Source organism: Myotis davidii, unplaced genomic scaffold (genome assembly GCF_000327345.1).
Source record: "Myotis davidii unplaced genomic scaffold, ASM32734v1 scaffold268, whole genome shotgun sequence".
NCBI lineage: Eukaryota > Metazoa > Chordata > Mammalia > Chiroptera > Vespertilionidae > Myotis > Myotis davidii.
In genome coordinates, this window is record NW_006383015.1 from 2,605,390 (window position 1) to 2,623,170 (window position 17,781).

Consider the following 17,781-nt stretch of genomic DNA (forward strand, 5'->3'; position numbering starts at 1 on the left):
ATTTATCAATTCAGAATAGTAATGCTGATTTTGCCCTTATTTCTGCTTTCATACCTACTAGTTATATCTCAGAGGAAAATATTTTATAACTAGTTGCTTGTATATAGGCTAAAAAATCAAATAATAATGTCAATAAATACTGAGCACAAAGCTAAACATGAGGACAACACATTTAAACTAAAGGTTCTTTGCTTGACCAAAAGTGTTGCCATTAATTGAGCACTTACCACATGACACATGCTCTCTAGGGACTGTTGCTAATCTTTCAAGCACCCTTTCAGGCTGAGTATCCTTGTTCCCTACTATTTATCTGGGGCTCACAGTGGGATTTGAACTCATGTCTGTCTGACTCTTGCCTCTTTATTTTTTAAATACTTCTCTATTCTCAGCCAGCTTTACTTTATTTGGATTTCCCAAGAGGCTTCCACATAGTTTTAAAAATAGAGTCTATAATTTGAAAGAGTGATTTATTTTTTTCTAAGTCAATTACTGTCCATCAGGCTCTTTTATTGTCTTAAGCATTGCTCAAATTGTTTTTGCCATATTGATCCTAGAAAATAATAAGGATAAAGGTAAAAAAAAAAATAAGTCTCATATTTGTTGGCTAAGCCTGAGGGCTAGCCCAATAAATGAGCTAACAAATAACCGATTAAGTAGGGAGAAAAGATACAACATGTCTTTGAGAAATGCTGAGGCCTACTTTTCCTTCATCTCCCTGCTGTTGGGCATAATTGTGTATGTGTATGTTCTGTGATTGTACCAGTCAACTGTGGATCAAATACTCATTCTAGAAACAGAATCTTTTGCAATCTTCACTTCAGAGAAAACACCATTTTCCTCCAACTGCTTTGGCATTTTCTTAGCAGGAGGAACCATAATGAAACAGCAAGAGATAGATAGTCCTGAGATGTGGAGCATCAGAAAAGGGCAGAGTCAAAGTGGTAAATTAAGTGAGATGGTGACTAAAGCTAGCCGAGTATAACCTGTTTTGAAATACTATTGAACACTTGACTTTCAGTCGGATGTATTATTCAGAGCAAAAGACGGTTGTTGCTGTGACAGGTAATGAAAGTATAAAAACTATAGAAATGACTAAGGGAAATGTAACAAAGGAGTATAGGTGCGAACAAGAGACCAGTGCACTTTTGAAGGGTCAGCTATTGAAATCCGTATTCAGTTTTCATTTATTACTAGTGTTCTTTACCACGAACAAAGCAATCTGAGTCATCCTGGAATCCAGCAGGCTAGTTCTGACTCTTGCCACTGTATTTTTTAAAATCTTTGTTGTTGAAAGTATTACAGATATCCCCCTATTTCCCCCCATTAACTCCCTCTACCCTCCCCAGCTACCACTGTATTTTTCAGTTACAGAATATAAAGAATTAAGAAGTCTGGAACATACATTGACTCTAAAAGTAAATTTATTTTTAATTTTAAAATGAGGCTTAGCTTGAATTACATTTTGTAATTAACTTTTCTTACATAGACTTATGTAAGGGGGAGGGTAGCCTCCCACCCTCTCTGGAAAAAGTTTGATTTTTTTTAAAGAAAAAAATCCATGTAACCCCAAAATACCTTTGTTATTTTATAATGCATGTGTAGGATCTGGCATGGCAATACTGTCTGTAAAAATCAACTCAACTATTCTCCTGCCACCCCCACCCCAATACCCTAGTTGTTTTAAAGCATTTTTGTTGGAGTCTACATGAACTGGGATTTTGCTTTAGCTGTAAAATTGATTTTCTTTGAATTCTCACATTCTATTTAAAATCTTTTAATTAACTTTCCTTTATAATGTCAATATCTATTATATTCATATGGTATCCTCTCATGGTTAATTACACATGAAAATTCTGTTCTTGCTTCCCAAGGAATATTGTTTTTACTAACAAATATTATACAACGAGGCTTTTTTTCAAAATAACTGACACGTTGTCCCCAACCCCCTGGTATTTATTCTTACCTTTTATTGCGTTAGTAACAATGGTCAAAAGGAAATATCTCATTTTAGGTTGACAACTCTAGAAACAACATAAAATATGTTACTATGAAAAATATTTTTCATAGATTTTTAGAGAGAGGAATGGAGAGGCAATGAGAGAGAGAGAAACATCTATGTGAGAGCGAAACATCTCGGCTGCCTCCTGCATGACCTGACCAGGAATCAAACCGATAACCTTTCGGTACACAGAACAGCATCCAATCAAGTTAACCACACCAGCCAGAGTTAAAATGTGTTATTTTTAATGTGTATTGGATGTGGGAGAAAAAATTGAAATTTTGAGATTGACTAGATTTAATAAGCATTTATTGACTAATTGCTGTACTCAAAACATTGTGCTGGATGCTATAGAACCCCAAAGAAGATTTTGGTATAGACCCCTAACCCTGACACATTTACATGACTTTTCAGCTAAGGATATGTATGAAAACAGTTGGTTCAGCGCCATTTTTTATAGTGGGCTAAATGTATTTGCAAAGATTCCTCTAGAGTACTTTTTGATTCTGAAGCACAAAGCAGAAATTTTTTAAAAAAAGGTTTTTCCCTGCCTATATGATAATTTAACAATTAGGTTTATGTAGGTTCCCAAGGAAAATTGAATCTCAGTAAAAAGAAAGCCCATTAATTTACACACACACATACACACACACACACACACACACACACACACACACAATAAATAAGAAAATTTTATTCCCTCAATGATGTGATTAAAGTTCTAGGCAAAACTGGTTATTGTTGTTAGTATCTCTTTTTTACTTCAACTACCTACTTTTTTCTTTACTATATAACAATTTCAGAATTTAATTTCAAAGCATGTCGCATTCTACTTAATAACAATGATGAATTTAAGCTAATTAAGAGACTATAACTTTAGAATAATTCTATAATATTTGGGTGCTGTGAATGGGACCTTAATATACTAATATAATGAGCACATGCTATATGAGAAGTAAGTGAGAAAGTCCTACCTCAGCTAAAGACTCTAGGAACATGGGTTTAGGGGATATCTTCCTTCTAGTTTCTACCATTCTGTTCCAAAGTTACTCAGGCAGTATAGACCTTACCTTCACAATGTGGTCCTTTAGGAATCTGTTGGCCGCCCATTTTGACTCTGGCTAGCCAACATCTTCTAAGGAAGAGGGTAAAAAAATTTGCTTCTAGCTCCAAAAGTGAAACCAACTGTGGGAGAACCCAATAATGTAGGATCATATTGGAATTAAGTGACTACTTTTCTGAAGCCAGCTAGTTTCCCTGAGTCTTCCTTGATTTTTATGTCCCCATGAAAATCCCTGAAGGGATGGCTGAGGCTCCAAGCCCTACTGTGGTAGAATTCCAGAACAACAGGCATCTTAGAAATAAAGAGAAGGAGGGATCTATCCTCTCAAGTACAATATTTCCACACCACAGCCAATAGCACAATGAAGAAGAAAGGGGGTGGTAAGTGTCTGTTCTTCAGGAGATCCTCATATGATTCGTCTCCTTTTGAGTTGCTTCTTTATATGCCAATAATTTCTGAAGTACAACAAAGAGGAGAAAATAGAAAACCCTTAATTAAATATAATAGGGAGGAAAATGCTATATAAGAAATGTAAGCCCCTTCTCTCAAAATTCCATACAGGATCTAAAAACTTTTTTTCTTTTTATGTCCACTTGTATGTCATTGATGAGATTGTAAGAAAATAATTTTCCTCTAAAAGAGTATTCCTAAAGTAAAATTCTTTAGATCATAGCCTAAGGAGAAAAGTATTGTGCCGTATTCTCTAAAAATTGATATTTCTGATGAACTGAATACCTACTAAAAGAACTGTCTCTTTTTTTAAGCCATCATCATGTATAGTCACCCTTATCCAGGCGTGCAAGACCAAGAACAAGCCACGTAAGTGCATATATATGGCATGACTACTTCCTCCTTGGCCTAAACAAGTCTTTGCACTAAGTACTATAATTGGAAATCACAGTTGTGTCTGCATGAATGTCAATCTAGAAAAGCTGGTACTATAAGTCACTGCCTGGGACAAAGGAAGTTTCTGAAAGAGTGGACAGTGGGGTTGCCATGTAGCGCATGTTGACTGTAGATTTATAGAATCTGTTGCTTTTGTAAGTCGGGTGTATAAGGGCTTCATCATTTCAATTTCCCTGCATAGCATTTAAGCCCTAATTCTATGCCCAAGAACTATATATCTCTTGATACACCCCGTAACCCTTGGAGACTGAGGTTTTCTATCAAATATCCCCAGTCAATTCAGGTGCACTAGTGCTACATTTATTCCAGGGTCACAGCCGAATCACGTAGAACGTATTATCTGGATGCCTTGCAGGAAGACTTATTTGTGTCACAGCCAACTCCTATACTGTTTTGTTGATGATTTTAGTCATGAATCTTTCTGAAAGGAAAAGAGGTTCAAAAATGTACATGTGCTTTCTTCTGCCTATTGCTCACTGCAGAATGAGCAGCCTCATCGATGTCTTAGTGGCCCTCTCCATCCTGATGGGCTACTCTGTCACGACCGCCAGCTTTGTCACCTATGTTGTAAGGGAGCATCAGACCAAAGCCAAGCAGTTGCAGCACATTTCAGGCATCGGTGTGACATGCTACTGGGTAACAAACTTCATATATGACATGGTGAGTAACTTGTGTATTCTCGGGAAGACAGGGTTGATTTTAGTAGAAGACATCAGTTTTAAATTTGAAATTTACTGATGCTAGTTTGTTCATATTATTACCCTAAAATAAGCAAATTAAGAAAAAAATGCTTTGCATTCGGTTTGCAAGTCATCCAGTGGTTGGGTGATGCGCTAGAGCTACATTTATTCCATGGTCCCAGAGAAATCCACCTGCCCTCATCTCGGTGGTCTGAGGACCACCCATTCCAGGGCCCCACTCCAGACCCATTCGATCCCTATCTTGGAAATGGAGCCTGGGAAATATCCACTGTTAACAAAAATCCTTCAAGTTAATTTATGCACACTGAAGTTCGAGGGCCATGACTGCGAAGAAACAGAAGCTTCGCAGAACAACCTTGCCCAATGGTACCAAATAATCAAGCTTATACAATTTAATCAACAAATACTGGACATTTCAACGTAGCAGCCCAGGCAGAATGACACATTGGAGAAGATTAGCAGGAACAATAAAGGATGCATTTTATTGCTAGCCCTCTCATTTGCATAAAGTGATCTCAAAGTTCGGATGGTTTTTCTTGACTCCAAATGTGCCTGGATTGGCCAAAAGCCCAGGATGGGCTTGCTTTGCCTGGTGATTATGGTGAAATTGTCTGGGTTGCTGTAGAGATCATTGGTTTAAAGGATTGGAGAGTAATTAACTGCATATCCATTTTGTGAATGTATTTAGTGAGGTCTGAAATGCTTTTGTTGTAGAAGTCAAATCTAAAAGAACAGTAATGACTCCTCTGGACTTAATAGGAGCTTTAATGTTAAGAAAGCTGAAAAGTATACACTTCTGTGAAGGGCTGCTAACTATTCAGATTCTGTTGTTCTAAATCTGGTGTTCACTTCAATTTAGGGGATTCTCCCCTCCCCCCCAAATTAAAATGCCATCTCTTTTATTGTGTGCATCTTGCTGTATACTCTCAACATTTCATATTTGTACTTGCCAGTAAAACCTTGTGTTCTTTGTTCATATACCTGTGATTCCAAGAATGTGTAGGCCCCGCTGCTCTGCTGTTTGGCACAGACTGGCTCACACTGATAACCAAGCCTTAGAAATCAACCATCTGAGAGAGTTCTAGTCTTCAAAATGAAATCAATACTTAGAGGACTGAATCTAATGCCAGGATCGGATGCCTGGCTGTCTTATCTTTCTCACTGAGCTTCTGGCACCGAATCATCCAGTCTCAAGGCCTGGAGGCAGAAACACTAGGGGTTCCATGTGTATTTATATAGATGAAGGCTGGCTTGACCTCATGTTTCAGGAGACAATTTTTAGAGTGAAATCAATGTAAAATAAGCTGACTTTATTGTACCAGCAGCAGGAACATCAATAAAAATTTGTTTCTTTAAACATTTCTAGGTCGACTTGTTATAGTTTTAAACTATATGGGCTATTAATTTTTCTTTAAAAACACTTGTCACATGTTAAACATTATTTTACCTATTCCCATAGGTCTTCTACTTGGTGCCTGTAGCATTTTCAATTGGTGTCATTGCAATTTTCAAGTTACCTGCTTTCTACAATGGGAACAACCTAGGTGCTGTATCTCTCCTACTCCTGCTATTTGGGTAAGCTGCAGTGAAAGAATTAACAGAATAAAAATCTCCTATGCACAAACAAAGCCTAAATCTCATTAGTTAATTTACAATTGCCTTGGGGTTTCATTAGCCATGAGTGATGACTAACAACACATTATGCTTGTAGTTTGTAAAGTACAATACATCTGAATGTGAATGTTGTTGCTATTAATAGAATTACCTGCCATTAATGAGCATTTACTAGGTACCAAGTGCCATGCTTAGCAATTTACATATGTAATTTAATTTACATAAAAGGGGAGGCTTTAGAGTGACCAGAAAAATGTATATGCATGTATGGATTTATGTATTAACAAATGTTGAATATATATAGCATTAAGGTATATTTATTTTATTTATATTTTTATAGATGTCTAAACCACACATATAATATTGTTTCTATATTAGGGTAATACAGATTGATACAATCAATACTTAGAGTAGCAATTCTTTCTTCCCTGAATGCATGAATACTATCCATTCAGTTAGCAATTGCAGCTGGTGAAGGATCTCTTTGTCTCTAGTTCTACTTCATTACCCCAAAGGTTGTTCAAGTATTTGCTCAAAATAAGACAGCCAGCTCTAAGCATACCCTGGTCTGATTAGCTTGCTTATAATGATACCATTATTTTTCCTCAACTTTAAATTGTAAGATTTATATTGATTAAATCCATATTTTCAAGAAGAAGAAAAAGATCTTGCTTAGGTAGCATAATACAATTTCTAGGAGGAATTAATTTAAAATTGTAATAATGTAGGACTGCTCAAGATTCCTTAAAAGAGAGGATTCTTACTGTCATTTTAAAAACTTCCATTGGATTTCTGTTGTTGTTGCTAAAGAGAAGAATTGTAAAAAGAAGAGATCTAGCTATGTGGCTTGGAAATTCATTCCTAATGTTTATTTTCACTTTGGAACTCCATCTATGTATGTATACATGTATGTGTTTAATAGGGAGAATAATGAAGGCATAATTTTAATTCTTAATTATTAACATATAGGTATGCCACATTTTCTTGGATGTATTTGCTGGCTGGCATCTTCCATGAAACAGGAATGGCTTTCATCACTTATGTCTGCATCAACCTTTTCTTTGGCATCAATTCCATTGTTTCCTTGTCGGTGGTATACTTTCTATCCAAGGAAAAGCTTAACGATCCGGTAAGGTCTTTTAATAATCTGCTAAACTTCATAGATACCTCATATACTTCAACAAGTCCAAGGTGGAAAAATTTTTTGTAATTTGCATTACCTGAGTAGAAAAGAGACATTTCATTAGATTCTATTACATTTAGTAGAGGAGAAACTACAGCCTTTAAAATTTCTTTTTAGGCCCATCTAGGTTAATAACTATAATTGCACTTACCCAGCAACAACACTATTGACATATGATAGGGCTCGAGTTGGGTGATAGAGTGAAATCAGGTCTATGGTACCACACTACAAGAATCATGCAACCAATTGGTCAGTTAAACTTTTCACTTATTAACAAATTTTTATGATATGGTAGTGACGAGGACAATGGCTTAGTCATATGATTTTATGTTAAGATTCATTTCAACATTTATGGAAAAAATACCAATTCATTCCCCTTTGATCATGGGTTGGAGCCTACTTCACTGTAAGCATCACTTTGCATTTAGAGCCGACAATTATGATTAGTTAGAAGGGAAGCACTAACAGTGCCAGGCAATTGAATGGGAAAGAATAGAGAGGAAATGAAGTGAACTGAGGAAAAAACAAGCACACTCCAGGAGGAAGAAGAAAATTCATGAGGAGCATGGCTGGCCTCAAGTGTGAATAATGTGAAAATGAGCCATTTGCTTCTCGTTAAGATAGGTCGTCTATCTCCTTCCATCTTATTTCACCATTTTAGTCCCTCTTCAAATAGAAATTACCTTAGGTTCTGAAGCTGTAGTGTACTTTCACTCAGGCACCTGCTGATACCCTGAGTCAGACCCCAACAGTTTGGCTATTCCTACATTCCTAAAATCTAAGGCAGGTCTAGAAGTGATTCTGTCTCCAGGGTTTGGCCCAACATCTTAGATCATCTCAAGAAAAATATAATCTTTTCTGCCTGTATTTTAATATACATATATTTAAATATCTTTTTATTGATTTCAGAGAGGGGGAGAGAGATAGAAACATCAATGGTGAGAAAGAAGCATTGATAGACACCTCTTACATGCCCCATACTAGGGATTGAACCCGCAACCTGTGCATGTGCCCCAACAGGAATTGAACTGTGACTTCCTGGTTCATTGGTCAGTGTTCAACCACTGAGCAACACTGGCTCTGCTTGAATTTTAGTGTGAATCTCTACCATTTGGTTACAGTAAATACCTATATGCAAATTCAGCATACATATGAAATAATTGCCAATCTAGATAAGCTTCTCGGGTTCCAATATTTGTCTACATCTCACTTTAAATTTTTGTCAATTTGTTGGAAGTTTAACACTAAGCTTCACTTTTATTTATCTTATTTCAGACTTTAGAACTTATTTCTGAAACCCTCAAGCGCATTTTCCTGATATTCCCACAATTCTGTTTTGGCTACGGATTGATTGAACTTTCTCAGCAACAGTCGGTCCTGGACTTCTTAAAAGCATACGGTGTGGAATACCCAAGTGAAACCTTTGAGATGGATAAACTAGGTGCAATGTTCGTGGCTTTGGTTGCTCAGGGCACCATGTTCTTTTTCTTGCGACTCTTAATCAATGAATGGCTAATAAAAAAATTCAGGTAAATACAATGAAAACAGTGTGTGACATCCAGGATGGGACTCAATTCAAAATATTCAGGGATGGGTCAATATGTCTAAGCTTTTCCATTAGTATGGAAATGTTTTGCTCAAAAAACCTTTTCAAAAATTGTAGCATAATTCACCATTCATTTCATTCAGTAAATAGTTATAGAATGTTACTATGCAATTATTGCTGTACACTAGAGAGTAACATTAAGCACAATTGTGAGCTATAAAGAAATTAAGATTGAGCAATGGAGAGAAAATATGTACATAAACAAAAGATGTAGTCTGTTTATGTTGTCTGAGTTAGGAAAAATAGAAGTGGGGAAAGAAGATTGATTATGTAGCATGTTAACAATGCATTTGAGGCAACTTTTTGAAAAATGGTGAATATGTGTCATATTAGCTAGAGATTTAGGAAAATAAAATTGAGGACAGATTCATAAATGCACCTACCATTAACCCAACAATTCCATTTCTAGGAATTTTTCTACAGATATGGTCACAAATATGTTGACTAATGTATATATAAAATTATTCAGCATAGCAACCTATTTCTAGTAGCAAAAGAATGAAATAACCTAACTTTATTTAGGGACTAGTTAAATAAATTATATACATGTATTCATAAATTAAATACCATGCAACCATTAGACAGAATGACACAGTTACCTGTGTAATATTTTGGATTACTTCTAATATTTATTAAGTGAAAAATTGAGGGTTTAGAACACTAAGTAAAGTATATTACCATTTGGGTTAGACAGGAAATATGTAATTTATATAAACACATGCATAGACTATATAATTATATGTGCCTGTGCTGAAATGAACTGTATATGGTTGAAGAACATTTACTTCTCACTATATAGTCTCAACACCATTTGAATACTTGATGTGCACATATCACCTATCATAAAATAAAACTTAATAATAATGAAAGAAATGACAAGAGCAAAGATGGAGAAAAAATCTTGGGACATATCTGAGAAATGAGTAACTATTTGTTTAAAACAGAATAAATGCAATGAAATAGTAGGAGTTAGAGTATGTGGTTGGAAGATTATGGAGTTTATTGAATGCTTGGTTAGAGATATGTGGTTTGGACTTTGTTCAACAAACCAACAGTAGTCCATTAAAGGCTTTTGAGCAGAGAGCAGCATGATCAAATAGTGTCTCAGGAGGTGTGATTTTGTTGAGATAGTGCTGATTGGAATGGACGAGTCAGAGACACTGGAGTAATTTGAGTTTCCTGGGAAAATCTAAGTGAGAAAGGGTGAAAGCCCGTGATGGTAATAGAAATAGACAGAAAATGATCAATGACAATGACTGGATATTATAAAGCATTTCCAATGCTAGCAGACTGACTGCATGAGTGGATTTTGGAATGGAGAAGATTCAAAGAAAACAGTTGTGATCTCTGGGGATATCATTAAAAGACACAGAGACATCAGGAGGAAAACTAAACTGATTTGTTGGGTTTTTAACTTTGTTTTGTTTGATTTGCTTTGGTGTTTGTTAAGCAAGATACTGATGTGGATTTGGGATTTGAGACTTACTGAGCTTTCATGGTTGACCTTAACATACTGGATAGATCCTAAGTAAGACATTCACAGTAAAAAGACTATAGAAATACCATTCATATTATTGATGATAAAAGAAGAAATAGAGAGGATTTTTTTTAAAAAGGTGATCACTCAACCAAAGGACTTGTATGCATGCATATAAGCATAACCAATGGACATAAGACACTGGGGAATAGGGGAGGCTAGGGGACTGTCTAGGGCGGGGGGAAAAATGGACACATATGTAATACCCTTTGTAATAAAAAATAAAATTAAAAAAAATAAATAAACAATGTTTGGTGAATGTAAAAAAAAATTAAAATTAAAATTAAAAAAAATTAAAAATAAAAAAAAATAAAAAGGTGATCACTGATTGTGCAATTGTAAGTGTTGATTCTCATTAATGATTCTGGTCTCTGTTAGGAAGTAACTTTCAAACTCAAACTGACCTCCTTATTACTAAAATTAGAAATCTGATTGTAACAGTGAATCTGTGGGCATTCAAGTCATGGAAAGCAAAACCTGTTTTCCAAATATCATAGCAAATATGGTGAAGAGCAGTCATACTAATTTTTAAGTTATTTGAGTAGCAAATTGCATAACAAATTTAAAACAAACCTAGTATATGATAGCACACTTTTAGTGCCGCAAGAACCCATTAAAACATGTCAAAATTGAATGGTGCCATTTCACAATCATTGATGCAAATTATTGGGTTCATTTTTTAGACTCTTCTTCAGAAAATTTAATTCTTCACCTGTAATTGAGACAATAGATGAAGATGAAGATGTGCGGACTGAGAGATTAAGAGTTGAGAATGGTGCAGGCGAATTTGACCTGGTCCAACTCCATCGTCTCACCAAGTCCTACCAACTTATCCACAAAAAGATTATAGCTGTAAACAACATCAGCATTGGGATACCTGCTGGGGAGGTAAGGAACATATTTTGTTTCTAACTCTCCTTAATGTTGGTATGATAAGTGACAAATTCAAATCTTTATCTTTCCTTAATTTTTTTTCTAAAAGTATGTAAGTCAACCTCTGAATCATTTGATGGATTCTAAATATAAAATTTACTTATAGACCCATGTGTGAGTTACCTTCCATCTTGATAGGGAGGATTCATCACATGCCAAGTCCTGAGCCCCTTCCCAAGCTGCTCTCCTCCCTGGGGTGGGCTGTCAGTCAAGAAGCCTGTGTAGGGTGTTCTCCTCAATGTTTAGTTTCCAGGCCCCTTCAGTAAAGAGCATAAAGGAATCAGTCGTCAGAAGTGAGGTCCTGGGACTGCATCCATATTTATTCTTGCTGTTTCACAGAGCAATATTAAGGCAGCTTTGAAAGGAGAAAGACAAGGTGGGCATATCCCTTAGTTTCTGAGCAGAGCTGCGAAGTAAATGTATCAAATATCTTCGACAGTGTAGAGAAATTTCTGCTTCAGCAGCTTATTCAGTAAAGTTGTGATTACAGTTTGTGTGAAAAATGTGAAATCTATAAATACAATCAGTTTGTCAGGTTAGCATATCTTACTCAGGTATTTTTTCATGTCACACAGAGGTGTGCTGTGATATATATAGAACAAGTCATATATATTTACAAATGTTCAAATGTAGTTAAAGGGAAGAGAGGAAAAAGATACATAAGTACCCATTTGTTTTAAAAAATTTTTTATTTTTCAGTTATAGTGGACATACAATATTATATTAGTTTCAAGTGTACAACTCAGTGATTAGACATTTATATAACTAACTGAGCACCACGATAAATCTAGTCCCCATCTGGCACCATACATAGTTATTGCAATGTTATTAACTGTACTCCCTATGCTGTACTTTACATCCAGTGACTATTATGTAACTGCGAATTTATGACCCAGTTGTTTTAAAATAGAAAGTTTTATCAAATGCCAATAAAGCACTACAATATGCATGAATAATTCCAGTGATTTATTTTTTCTTGGTAATTTATTTTACCCAAGGAAAAGGAGGAAAGAGATACAATAGTAACATGTCTTTGGTTTTAATTAAGGTTTAAATATTTTCTTTTTTTTCTCCCGCTAACCAGTGCTTTGGCCTTCTTGGGGTGAATGGAGCAGGAAAGACCACTATCTTCAAAATGCTGACTGGAGACATAATTCCTTCAAGTGGACACATTCTGATTAGAAATAAGACTGGGTATGAAAGACAAGTGCTTTAATATACTAAGCACTATGTAATTGAATGAAAAAAGAATTAAAGCAGATTCTTTATGTTCTTTTATGGTTATGGTATTAAATCCTCAGGTGTGTGTATGTGTGGCGGGGGGGATGGCTATTCAAGCAAATGGAAAGTTTTAAACTTTAAGTGTAACTGATGGTGGGATTCTTTTTCCTCTTTTTATCAGAACTACTTATCACCATGACTAAAAGAGAACTGCCTTCCCAACATTTGGGGATGGAGAGGGAACTAAGTTTTGAAACTGATCTGTGTCTTTGATTCTCCCAATTCAGATCTCTGGCTCATGTAGACTCTCACAGCTCACTAGTTGGCTACTGTCCTCAGGAAGATGCCTTAGATGACCTGGTAACAGTGGAAGAGCATTTGTATTTCTATGCCAGGATACATGGAATTCCAGAAAAGGATATTAAAGAAGTGAGTATAAGTGTGACAAACGAGATCATTTGAAAACCATATTGTTTCTGTTTTCCACCCCCCATCCCCTCAAGACCAAGTTGATATCTACAAAACGAAGACATTTCCTCCTGACAATGATAGTGGATACATATTAGCTTGATTGCATATATCATATACACACCTGTGAACTCAGCTTTAGAAGCTCCTCGGTTAGTTTTTGTTCAGTTATTTTTTAAAATATATTTTTATTGATTTCAGAGAGGAAGGGAGAGGGAGAGAGAGAAATAGAAACATCAATGGTGAGAGCTAATCATTTATTGGCCGGTTCCTGCACGCCCCTTACTGGAGATCGGCCCTACAACCTGGGCATGTGCCCAGACCGGAAATGGAACTGTGACCTCCTGGTTCATAGGTGGATGCTCAACTACTGAGTTATGCCGGTCAAGCTTTCAGATACTGCTTAAAAGCTATCGAAAAAAGGAGACATATGCAATACCCTTTGTAATACTTTAAGCAATAAAAAAAAAACCAAACAAACAAAAATAAAGAGCTACCAAAAAAAGGATCACACTGGCCTCGGCTGTGGGTGGAGCATTGATTGGTGATGCCTGAACCTCCTTTAATGTCCAGATACAAAATGGAATTACCTACAAAATGCCCAAGTAAAATAGAATAGTTTCCCATTTGAATTTTCAAATGTGGTTTTGTACTTCACTACAATTATTTGCCTTTGTGACGGAGTGGTTAACCCTCAGGGCAGTTCCCTCTATTTTTGCAACCCCAGGGATCTGTTGAAATCCTCCTAGAAATCTACTATTTGCCAGGGCTATTTAAGTGCAAAAATAGCCGCAAGCACTCATGATTCCTCAGTTAATGTGATAAAATTTTGAGACCAGGTCAGTTTAAAAAGTCTTAAAGCCTTTCTGACAACTGACCTCTCAGTAAGAAGGAAGATAAAACCATGAAGACATCAATGAGAAAGGCTGAATTCTGTTTTAGTTCTTTTAAGCTTAACAAGGAAACCCTGTGTTAATGTAGCAGAAAGAATGATCTGCAATTGCAAATGCAAACACACACACATACATGCCACACCTTTGGGTGGGGGGAAATCCCACTTGGAAATGAGCCTCCACAGAATCACTTTTATCTTTTAAATAATTATTAATTTCAAGTGGACCTTTGAAAATAAAAATAAAATCTATGTTCAGTTTAAATGTTTGAATTTTTCAGGTATATATTTCTTCACTATAAAAATGCTCTTTTCACAAACAGCTTTTATGTTTCTCTGTTTAGTGCTTTAAGGGTTTTGGTAGAAGTTCAACCTAACTCTCCTTTCCACCCGTAGACTGTTCATAAACTCCTGCGCAGACTTCACCTGATGCCTTACAAGGACAGGGCTACGTCTCTATGCAGTTATGGCACAAAAAGAAAACTATCCACCGCACTGGCCTTGATCGGGAAGCCTTCCATCCTACTGCTGGTAAGAGAAGCCATGAAAAAGGCTATTGCAGCCTGGCTGGTGTGGCTCAGTGGTTGAGCTTCACCCATGAACCAGGAGGTCACAGTTCGATTCCCAGTTAGGGCACATGCCACATGACCGTGTCGTGGGCTGGAACCCCAGTGGGGGGATATGCAGGAGGCAGCCAGTTGATGATTCTCATGACCATGTCGTGGGCTGGAACCCCAGTGCGGGGATATGCAGGAGGCAGCCAGTTGATGATTCTCTCTCATCATTGATGTTTCTCTCTCTCTCCGTCCCCCACTCTCTGAAATCAATAAAAACAAATATTTTTTAAAAGGCTACTGAACAATTAGAACCACATTTCCAATTGGGTGTCACATTTCATTCTCATTATTGGAATTAACATTTGTGAAGTGCACACTATGTGCTGGTTATTTTGCAAAGCACTTTACCTATACTATCTCATGAAAGGATAGTATAGGTCAGTGGTCGGCAAACTCATTAGTCAACAGAGCCAAATATCAACAGTACAACGATTGAAATTTCTTTTGAGAGCCAATTTTTTTAAACTTAAACTATATAGGTAGGTACATTGTTATTAACTTAATTAGGGTCCTCCTAAGGCTTAGGAAGAGCCACACTCAAGGGTCCAAAGAGCCGCATGTGGCTCGCGAGCCGCAGTTTGCCGACCGCTGGGTAAAGTGCTTTGCAAAAGCACTTTATTGCTGATAGTATATCAGCAAATAATTTGTTGCCATGACAGTTGCCCTCAAATATGTTTTTGTCTGAAGCTGTGCCACAGTCAGTTTCAGAGGAAACACTTGGCATGGGAATGGGAATTAGCTGGAATAAATTCAGGGGATACAAGTGAGTCAGTAATGGAATATGACAGAATGTGATTCCCAGTTACTGGAGAAATCAGTTGTATTGGTAACGGATGAGGTGAACTAACATATTTGTAAACTTCTAGAAAGGAGGAAAGACACATTTTAAGACAGTGTATTGCGCTAAAATGTTATTTCCTTGTTATTGAAAACCATGAGGTACCTAGCTTGGGATGTGATTGATAACCTGCTATATTATGTTATCTGAATTTTTCAAAGGCAAGAAATATAAATATTTTCGTTCAGAGCTAGAATATTAAACTGACCACCTGGGAATGTAAATTATACACAGGGGTAACATAGCATTCTGCTTCCCAGTATTTACTTCAGAGAAATAAGCTTGCCCTTATTTAGGAAAATCCCCTTCATTTAAGGACATCCATACTCCAAAAGAGCCTTAAGTATATGCAATAAAAATCCACTTATAAACCACCACATTATTCCAGGGATTAAGTCATGCAGAGGATCAGTTCATGTAAACTGCCCAGATGGAGTGATGCGCAGCCCAACTCTCTGTAATACCAGAGCTTACAATGTGTTATATCCCTGCCAATCGAGGCTTATAATGGAATTTTATTGTGTAAGTGTCCCTTAAATTGGACAAAACAATCCTTAGGTATTCCTGTGAGATAATAGATGTAAAGTACTTCAAAAGTTAAAAGTGCTGTGCAAATGTTAGGTATTAATGAGCTTCACTGAAATATTGGCTTTGAGAGAAAGATAGTATATTTTCTTTTATACTCATTTACTATATGTGCCATCATCTTCAAAAATAGGAGCCGTGACAATATATCCTTTACTGTTTATCCAAATTATCACTCATTTCTTTCTCTAAATTTAAATTTAAGCCCCTACTATAAAAACAGCCGCTGATGATCATATATGCATACTTCCCATTATATATATAATTTTTACCTAATCATAACCTGTAATTTGTTTGTTTAATCATCTGTTTGTCCTACTATTGCTTGCTTATCCATTGCTACATTTCTAATTTTATGTCTAGACAATTTTTGAAACAGCACTTACTTTTCAAATATAATTTATATCTTTCCATTTGGAAGTTTCTGAAAATCATATGCTTATTTCCCCAAAAAGTATGAAATTTCAATTAATGACATAAAACTAAAACTACATCTCAAGCCAGCTGGTGTGGCTCAGTGGTTGAGCATGGACCCATGAACCAGGAGGTCATGGTTTGATCCCTGGTCAGGACACATATTCAGATTGTGGGCTCCATCCCCAGTAGGGGGTGTGCAGGAGGCAGCTGATGAATGATTCTCTCTCATCATTGTTGTTTCTATCTCTCTCTCCCTCCCTCTCCTTTCCTCTCTAAAATTAATAAAATATTTTTAAATAAATATATATACCTCAAATGTATTAACTGAAAACTCAAATTGTGTTCTTTCCACTTCACATGGCATATTATCACTCACAGCCATGCGTCTGCTATCAGGAGCAAGGTAGCAATCTTGTTGCTGTTGGCTTCAAATATATATGTGACAATGTACTATTAAATGTAAAAACTCTGCTTTGTCAGTAATTGAAGTAGAATGTTTTCCAAAGAAATATAAGAGCCAAGTGTAAAGTTACAGGATGTCAACTTCAACGAGACACTTTTTAAAGCAGATTGTCAATTTTAAATGATTAATCCTGCGCTTTTAGACAGCTGCAGAAAGAAGTCTATTAAGTATGAACAAGTTAGTCGCAGGACTTCGCAAAGTGATTTTTGTTCTAGGCAAGTGAGATGTAGTGATTCATGTGAGAAGCCTCATCAAAAATTAATTAATTTGATAAATTTTTTCTTGTAACTTTCTATTAAGGATGAGCCAAGCTCTGGGATGGATCCTAAGTCAAAACGGCACCTCTGGAAGATCATTTCCGAGGAAGTACAGAATAAATGTTCAGTCATCCTCACATCTCACAGGTAAACTGAGTGCAGGAACTTTCAGGTCAATAGGTAGGCACGGTTCTAGGATGATGGGTGGGAAAACGTAATCCCCATGTAATATATATTGATAATGAGTGTTTACAATTAGATGAAAGTATTTTGTGTTTATAGTCTTAGGAACAAGTCAGGCAGGTTACATAATGAGAATCCAGCTCGGATAGGGCCTAAACAATCTTTTTAAAAACAAATTTCTTATGATTTATGACCCTCACAACTCAACTATGACTTCCTGTTGCTATTGCATAAAGTTCAGCATCTTTTGGCTTACTATGCAAGGCCTTTTATTATGTAAATTTCTAGCCCCCTTTTC

The 17,781-nt window shown here is 36.3% G+C and overlaps 1 protein-coding gene across 1 annotated transcript in view; it reads left to right on the forward strand.

Moving 5' to 3' along the window:
* Positions 1-17,781, forward strand: part of ABCA12 (ATP binding cassette subfamily A member 12) — a 171,552-nt gene that overhangs the window by 146,182 nt on the left and 7,589 nt on the right. The window contains exons 38-48 of the mRNA XM_006778960.2: positions 764-941; positions 3,827-3,881; positions 4,451-4,628; positions 6,129-6,244; positions 7,253-7,412; positions 8,742-8,995; positions 11,293-11,497; positions 12,627-12,736; positions 13,051-13,192; positions 14,520-14,654; positions 17,344-17,447. Of these exons, the coding sequence (XP_006779023.1) occupies positions 764-941; positions 3,827-3,881; positions 4,451-4,628; positions 6,129-6,244; positions 7,253-7,412; positions 8,742-8,995; positions 11,293-11,497; positions 12,627-12,736; positions 13,051-13,192; positions 14,520-14,654; positions 17,344-17,447 (1,637 nt within the window). The remainder of the gene's footprint in view (positions 1-763; positions 942-3,826; positions 3,882-4,450; positions 4,629-6,128; positions 6,245-7,252; positions 7,413-8,741; positions 8,996-11,292; positions 11,498-12,626; positions 12,737-13,050; positions 13,193-14,519; positions 14,655-17,343; positions 17,448-17,781) is intronic.